At 39.7% G+C, this 9,184-nt stretch overlaps 1 protein-coding gene across 1 annotated transcript in view; it reads left to right on the top strand.

Moving 5' to 3' along the window:
• The window catches only part of pot1 (protection of telomeres 1 homolog), a 213,094-nt gene that overhangs the window by 132,679 nt on the left and 71,231 nt on the right, over nt 1-9,184 (top strand). The window contains exon 7 of the mRNA XM_037683052.1: nt 7,688-7,984. Within this exon, the coding sequence (XP_037538980.1) occupies nt 7,688-7,984 (297 nt within the window). The remainder of the gene's footprint in view (nt 1-7,687; nt 7,985-9,184) is intronic.

Below are 9,184 nucleotides of genomic sequence, written 5' to 3'. Positions count from 1 at the left end.
GCAGGATCATCCAACTTTTGAAGTTGGGTGATGTCTGGGTCAGTTGACAATGACTTTTCATATTTTAAAAGAAGTTGGCGAGTGTTGTCTCTTTCTTCATCAGATGTCAGAGTGTCGGCTTGGGCGACCACCTGTTCAATCTGTGATGAGGTTGTTAAGGGTTCTTGCTCCGTGGGGAGCTTCAACGAAACCTTTTCTGAGTCGTCGGACCTGTCTATGGGTAAGACACCATAGGTCTGTGGTCCTTGGTCGACGTCATTGTTTGAGAAAAGAGCTGTGGCCTGTGTTGGTTTTGTTAACCGAACTGGCCCAGTTTCTTGACTCGGTACCAGATTATCTGGGAGTCCTCCCAGAACTGGAATGCCTAGTTCAAAATCATGAAAGTCAGGTTCTGAGTTTTCAGCTTGCGATGACTCATCATCGTTTGTGTGTGAGTTTATCCCCCCTTCGTCCGATGAGGGGTTCTTGGAGGCAACAACAGCAATGTCTTAGTGTGTTTCACCGACATCTGTAATGTTGTCATTCGCGCCTTCAGAGTTAGTAGCGATCGCATCACTACATAGTGCTCCTGGTTGGATTCCCATTTCAGCGTGTATCAAAGTTTCTAAAAACCTTTGTATTTCCTCTGTCTCTTCCGAGCTCAGAGGTTTAGGGCCTTGTTCCTGGGACCTTTGTGATTTTATCGCCTCGGGACGTTTCGTCCGAGGTGGGGGGCGGTTAGGTACGTCTTTTAGGGGTTCCTCTTTGGACATCCCCTGATAATATGGGTCCTCTTGGATCCCATATCTTTGCGTCCTACGCATGTCCCATTTACGATAATCACGTTCATCCTCTGAAAGAGGAGCCTTTTTGTCCTAGCGTGCACCTTCATCACGTGGTTTGTTAGTTTGAAAATACTGCCTTTTCTCGCCTGTTTTAGGAGGAGGTGGCGTCGCACGCCTTCCTTCCATTTCTAGGGAGTGGGGTTTAACCTTTATACCAGGAAACACCTCTATGGGCGTCTTATCATGAGAACACACCTCAAACACATTCACAGCACACTGTTTAATCTCATTTATGGATTTTTCTCTGAAATTTGCCATAATTTGTACTGACATGCGTATGTCAGTGTGGAGATTTTTGCTGAAAACATATTTAAAAATTTCTTCTTCCTCCATTCCGGTTTCATTTCTGTAACCAAAATAAGCTTGGAAGATTCTTTTGTAATAGATTTTTGGATGTTCATTCTTTCCCTGCTTGACCTTGTCAGCGGCTGGGAAACCAGCAGGTCCCGTGCAGGGGTCGTACTCTCTGATCAAAGCTTCACACAGAAGGTTGTACTCCTTTCTCGTTGCATCAGGTAGACGCTCGATGAAGGTGAATACCTCTCTGTCCGAAGTGAGCCGTATCAGACTGATCTTATCCTCAACCGTAGCATTAGGATAATCTTTCAATCTGAATTCGAGATCTTTCAGGTACGCTTTTGTTCCAGTTGAACCCATCGGTCCAGGTACAAAGCGTTGTACATATTTTGAGAGTTTTAGCAGAACATCCATTGAAAGAGGAAGTTTCCATGCACTCTGTTGCATGTTTTGTGGAGGAGACCTGTTCAGGTCTGTTCCTACCACTTTAGGTGAGGGTGGTTGGATGAGTCTAAAAGCACCAGGTGAGTAAAAGATCTTTGGAGGTTTTGGTGTATTATCCCGACACTGTTCAAGGTCTTCTCCGGATTCCAGACCACCTCGCCCCACGTCAGAACTTTTATTTGTTGCTACTCTTAGCTTCTCCTCACATGCTTTTAAGCGTTCCTGGGAGGTTTGACATTCACTTTGTAAACGCCTATATAGCCCCAGTAATGCTTTTTTATCAATTCTGAGTTCTTCCAGATCTTTTTTAAGCACATCTATTTCGCCTTCGCAGCGAGAAACTTGTGACAGTGTCACGACGTGATCCCGTCTTAATGCAAAGTAAGATTCTTTCAGCAACATTGCCATTTTAGCCAGCTTTTCATAGTTTGACATTGAAATTTTTGTAGAGGTAACACTTTCTGCAACCTCCATCAGATTGTCCAATAACTCTTTTGGGTTCATGCTGTCCGCCTGTTCAATATATGGATGTAAGGGTGCTTTCAGCAGCTTCAACGCATATTCCAGACAGTCCTTCATCCCATAAGGATCAAAGTCTTTTTCCCTGACACCTATCATGGTTATTCACCGTTCAGCACTTTTTCCGGATAAAACAATTGCCAGCTTCAGATATTTTACAGGTAAATAATTGTATTCAAATGTCAATGAGTTTCACACTATTTTAGCTTTGGGTTTACACAAAAGTACCGTTATAAGTCCACTTATTCAAATGTGAGCACCTGTCTCAGGTTTTACCCCAATTCATGAATATTTAAGTAAATGCTTCTCCGGCAGTGTTACTTTTTATGTGCTTATTTCTTAACAGATACTAGATTACCAAGCTCTTTTTAGTGTACTTTACTCTAAAGCACTGAATTTTTTTAATAAACCTGTAATTTTTCTAAAAAGTCTCACAGCAAATCAGTTTAAAGACACTTTTTAAACCGTTCTGTTCCAGAAATTTGCTATTTTACAGTTACTCATAGAACCAGTTGGTGTACAGAAAAATAAAATTGATGATGTGTCAGGATTAATTAGTCTTTCTTCAGAAAAACTTTTATTACTCCTGTCCTCCTGTCTCATCCTCTATTTAAAATTAAATAGGAAGATGTATTTTTAGGTGGTAACTTAAACAGAAAAGTTTCTTTTTCCTGATAAGTTTACTCTTATTTAGTGATTTTGCAATTAAACGTGTATTAAACTCTCCAGCAAATGAGTAAACTTTTCAACTCTGTGAATATTTGAACCGTATCTTTTAAAAAGTTTCTAATTTTTCATTTTGTACCTCCTGTTTGAGGAATTCAGTGAATGAAAAATGTCCTGGTAAATGCCCTTTTTGCATAAATACCTTAATTACTTTTTAAATGCAAGATAACAGTGATTATTCAGCTTGGAGGAACGTTTATTAACTCAAAAATGCCTTACAGAAAGAAATAGGCTTAATTTCACTCAAACCTAAAACTGAAGTGAAACTGTGATCTCAAGTTTCCCAGGAGGGGGCAGTGTTTAGCTTCCTACCAGCAGGAGTCTATGACGACTTCCTGTGACGTTCGGTTGACATCCTGTTGTTAGCCGCTTAGCTTAAAGTTAGCTTCGGCTAAACTCGGTTAAAATCAACATTTCTGAACGGTTGAAGCGTAAACTTGGCGTTTTTTCAACAAGCATGACTTTTTTGCATGAACAATGAGTTTTCAGGGACATGTGGCAAGTTTTAATTAGTGATTTTAAGCACAGCAAAGGCTACGGTTGCAACCGAGCTCATTTCCGACATGGAGGAAGTGACGTGACACGTCACTCATCCGGTCGTTAGCTGTTAGCTTAAAATTAGCATCGCTAGCGTTGTTCAAAAACATCATTTAATGACGGATTTTAAACTCAAACGTGGCGAAATTTCAGCGATTATGCTTCGAAGACACGAAGCATCGTATCAGAATCAACTTTAAAGCGCTTTTCAGCTATTAAAAAGCAGATTTTATTCCCTATGAAAACGAGTTTTCATTTCCGGGTCACTGACTGACACGTCTCTCAGCCAATGAGAGCGTTCCACGGCAGCTAATTCAACCAATCACGCAGCGTTTTCCCCAGCTAGCATGTTAGATTGATCTGAACAAGTCCGTCAACTTTTTCGTCTTTTAAACTGTCAAAATGCACTTTTTCCTGTTAAAAATGTAATCAATAAACTCTGAGCTTAGCTGAGACTTTGTCCAGTCTTTAAAACGTTTCTCCATCCATTTAAAACAACTCGTTCGATCTTTCTCAGAACCGAGCCGGAACCAACAGAACCTCTGTCTGTTTGGACCAGTTTAAACAGAATAAAGCGTTTTAACTCAAACCCAGCTTATGTTACACAACAGATGTACAATTTCAGCTTTCATAAAGACATATGACTCACAATTTCAGCTTCAAAACATTGCCAGCGTAAACATGCAGAGTCAAGCTCCAAGCGGCAGCTTCAGCACGCTGCGTTCAACACAGCTAATTCTCTGCACTTTTTCTTCATGCCAACACGTAAAATCAATCTTTACACGAATACACAGTCCATTTATAAACACGTCACGGGCCACCAAATGTAGATGAACAGATGCTGAGATATATTCATCAATTAAAACGGATTCTTCATTTTTCTGGACTGAATAAAACGTGCATTGAATTTAATGAAATGTAGCGTGAGACGTCATTTATCTTTGACCCATCAAAATTAATGTGGTCATTTATTTTACAGAATCAAAGTTTAACATCAAACATTTACATTAATTTGGCAGAATATGAGAATAACAACATAATCAATCAGCTTTACAACCAGGAAAACCATACGGCCATGATTTTCCGTTGCTTCACCACAGACATTAATGAAAACTGTACAATTATGATCAATTATCCACACGGCGGTGGATGAGAACTTTGCTTCAGACATTTCTAAAAATTATCTGTAATGATTTTAGCAGATAGGAGAGTTTAAAGATGGAAAGATGGAGTTTAAAGGAAGTAAAAGATGGTGTGTGAGGGGGAGTGTTGACCAGAACCGACACTCTCCATTCGAACCCAGCTTTTCCTCGGTACGCTTGGTAGTAAACTTGACTCATTACCTCTCTGAAGATGAATCAGCAGATACGAAGTCCAGTTACGCTACCTGTCCAGCGTCTCCATAGGATGGCTGTGACTCGTCCGAAGTAGTGACGAGATTCCGTCCGACACAAGCTCACCTCAGCAAGTGGACTTCACATGAGTGGAGTCCTTCAGAAGTTCCACTCAGAGGTGGAAGATGTTATAATCCAAACTCGGAAGAGCCTTATCATGGCTGGACTTCTGTTCTCCCAAACGACTTCACAGAACTGCGAACATCTCAGAACTTCTCAGACTGGAGAACCAGGAAGTACCGGCATTTTAAAGAGCTCTATTTCCGGTATATTTGATAGTTCCTGATTGGTCAATATCAACCAGACAGGGGTGTGGTTTGTGACGTAAGAGGTTACTAGAAGTCAGAAAACAGCAAGAATTGTTATGGAACAGATTAAAACTGTTCTCAGAGACAGAGAGAGAGTTTTGTTTTGGCGAGTTTGGAGAAACAGGTGCCAACTTCTCTGTTTACGTCTGAGAGGATGTAAACAAGACAGTTGTTCCAACACATGTCTGCTTCGACTCCTGACCTTGGAAAACGCACACTTGCTCATTCAAAGACAGAAATCAGAAAATGCATGATTACTCTGTAACAGGCCTTAACATGAATTCTAACTTTGCATGAGGATTAAAAAATCATTACACTGTTTCACAGTTAATAAAATTGATTAGTTCACTACAACATCTAAAATGGTTTGAACTAAGACACTTTGATTATCAACATTTGTAAAATAGTAATGATAATAGAAAAGAGAGTGTTCTTTCACTTGAATTTTCAAGAAAGAAAGTCTCAGGATGGGTGAACCTGTATTTCTGGATTCAAATCAATGAAATGACAGTTTCTGTCCATCTGGTCAGTTTTGACATCAGGCCTAGTCCACTACAACAGGAAGGATTGAATAAAACAGAAACAAGAAAAAAAAAGCACAATGAGCAGCGACAGCCAGGATGCGACAGCCAGGATGCGACAGCCAGGATGCTACATCCAGGATGCGCCAGTGTTCACTTGCTGGAATTGGGTCTGCATGAGACATCATTTTGGTCTGGATCTGGACCGGAGTCCACCTTTTAGTGACCTTTGCTATAAGCTTAGTTTGGGCCGATATCTTGCGGGCCTGTGGTTCTGGATTGTTGAGGGGAAGAAACTGATTTGAAATGTGATTCAAAGCGGAAGAAAAAAATTCAAAACATTTGAAACGTGAACGGGTCGATGATGAACCGGGGACTTCGTTTTTGCATTAAGTTTACCTTGGGCTGTCACCCAGCTGGCCTTTGGTTTTTGACTGCTAACGTGAGCTAGCGTTAGTGGCTCTGTACAGCCTACGGGCTCTTGGCTAGTTAATGGTTTTTCAAAAGCACAGAGTCGAGCTTCCAGACAGCCTCCCCTCCAGAGTCAGCATAGCAAAACGTTTGATACATGTACCATTATCTTCAAACAAGGTAGTGTTATAGCTATACATCTGGCACACAATGCACGTTATGAAACCCGAAGCCATGCTTAGCTAAGGCTAGTAAGAACTAGCAGATCTTAATACACTAATAAAAACCAGAAGTCCTGAAAGATAAAGATCACAATGAATTAAGTTAAAGTTGGGGTTGCTCAAGCAATGTGGCAGGCAGTCTCTCAGCGATGATACGGTTTCAGCTTTGGGTGCGTTGAAGTCAGCAGCTCGCTAGGCCCAGCACAACAGCACAATGCAGCACCATGAGACTGGCTCCCTCCACTCTAAAAACAAATAGAATACAGCAAAAATCAACAAGGGGCAGAAAAAATAAATGACACAGTTTAAACATGGGCAACTCGCTTGATCTTAGCTTTGTGAGTTCAATTCGAGACAATCCGAACTAATCTGATTAGCTTAGCATACCACTGTAGAACCTCGCAGCAGTGATTCACATAACTCATAAACACGTAAGGCACAAAACAAGAACCAGCAAGGAAGCACTACAACAAAGTTAAGAAAAAGAGAAACACAGTTTGAAACGAGGGCGACTCGCCTGATTGATGATCTTTATCTCAGCTTTGTGTGCGTTGAATCCACTTAGCAGTTAGCACAACGCTGCCAGATCATGTAAGTAAAAAAATACCTAAAATAAAGTGTAAAACCAACAAACAACCAGCATATGAAACCAGCAGTTTAAAGAACAGCAAAAAACATTTTATACTAAGTGTGAATCGTATAAAGTGTTGTTAAATTATCTCAGAGTAGAGCAGAGCATATTTTCAAGTGTCTTCCCCAAGCAAACCAGAGCCGGAAGCTGAATAATGATGCTGTTGATGTCATTGAAGCACTAGGTGCAGAGGATTATTGTGCAAAACTTTACTTAGACCTGTCTAAAGTTTTTGACACTGTGAACCATGATATCTTGTGTCATAAGCTCTCAGAAATCGGTTTCTCAAATCACACCATTGTTTTTTTCACTATCTCTCAGATCGTAGGCAATGTGTCCAGCTCCTTCTTCCTCTTTTTTTTCTTGAACCAAGCCTCAGATCTGCAGTATATTTTCCCACATTAAAATTCTCTCAGCACTTCTCTCCGACATTGTTTGCTTCTTGCTGTCCTGTTAGTGAACACCTTCAAACTCCTCTGATCATCAAATCATCTCCAGCTGGGAGACGCCCCAGGCCTACATTCAGCCAGAGACGGGCGGGGCCTAGAGCTCAGCTCAAAACGTTACTGATAGACCACTACAAGCTTGCTATGGATGTTTAAATTACTTACAATATGTTAGTTTTTACATTCCAAAAAAAAGGTTAAAAAACAACTGGACTTTTATTCTGAAGCTGAAAATGTTTCGTTTCCCATCCGGGAGGCTTGATCAATTCAAAAATAAGTGAATTATGAATGTATAAAATTATATAATGTATAAAATACTGAATTAAATTTTATTGAACATGTTTATATTACATTTTATACAATGTTATATCAGTGTTAAATAAAATGTTATTGTATTTTTTTTCACAGGCTAAGTTGTTCAACAACTCGATCACTCTGATCAACACGTTTGGTTTCTCTGTGGTCACATTCAATGGATCGGTGGGTGAACCTGTGGAGCCCTGGACTTGTAGCAAATCCTTCCACTTGGACGAGGAGGACCGGCGGACTGTGGAGGAGCTACGATCTTGGGCTGCCAGCCAAGGTCTACGCTCTTTAGTTTCTTCTGCAGTCCCTCTGTCTGACATTCAGCCCAAATCTTACTTTGACCTGACCTGCCAGCTGCTGGCCAAAGCTCCTATCCAAAGCACCTGCACACTGCTGAGGGTAAGCAATTGATATAATAAAGCAAATACACATCAAAACAGTTTTATTCTGTTAAAAACTTCCATTGACCTTGTGTTTCTTGTGTTTTAATACTAAATTGTTAGAAACAATACAATTATTAAATTATTCAACATACTTATTAACATAAATTGAGCCAAGATTCCATATGACATATGACTGACACATGTCCTGTGCCCTCCTGCAGTTACAGATCAGCGTTTCCACATCATAACGCTTTTCCACATGTAATTATCTTGTTTTGCTGTTTTTTTTCCCTTATGTACTTTTGAATTCATTTCAATCCGTTTTTGCCCTGTAAAGGTTTTCTTTTTGTACTATTTGTGCTTAGTGTATTTTTAGTTTAACATATTTCTTAGTTCATATCTTAGATCTTACTATTGTTTTTCTTTTACATTTTATACATATGTTGGATGTAACCAGGACCCCGAGTACACAATTTTGTTTCTCCACATGTACGACATGTGGTGCAAATGACAAAGAACCTTGACTTGACTAAAGACAGCTAGGATTATATGTCCAAATGCCTGCAGAATGTCAGATTCAGTATTTGTTTAAATATGGATATACTGTAGTCCCTCATTTATCGTGGGATTTAGGGACCCCCACACACACGATAAATGAAAAATCACGAAGTAGGGATACAGTAGACCAAGTTCAAGTAAACTTTATTGTCATTATCATCTGATGTGGCACATGACATGGAACAAAATTATGTACACAACTAGTAGTAGTAAGTAGTAGTCCATTTTAATATTTACTATTGTAGTAGTGAATAGTAGTTAAGTTTAATATGTGTGTGTGTGGATGTACATATCTGTATGTGTGTGTGTGTATATGTACGTGTGTGTGTGTGTATATATATATATATATATATATATATGTATGTATATATGTGTATATATATGTATGTATATATGTGTATATATATGTATGTATATATGTGTATATATATGTATGTATATATGTGTATATATATATATATATATATGTTACGATTGCGCGGGGAACCCAGATGTTATGAGACCCAGAACGAGGCAGACACAGGGGAAGTACAAAAGAACAGTGTTTATTATTTACAGTGATATTATTAAAGTCCACACGCTGCTTCTCAGCGGCTTCTGGAAAGAGGGATGACAGGTTATTGTTTGTCCAACGGGGAAGACCAGAGTGGTTAGATTA

Source organism: Nematolebias whitei, chromosome 10 (assembly GCF_014905685.2).
Source record: "Nematolebias whitei isolate Nwh7 chromosome 10, NemWhi1, whole genome shotgun sequence".
NCBI lineage: Eukaryota > Metazoa > Chordata > Actinopteri > Cyprinodontiformes > Rivulidae > Nematolebias > Nematolebias whitei.
The sequence above is the reverse complement of the archived record's forward strand: the minus strand, read 5'-3'. Positions and strand labels throughout refer to the sequence as shown.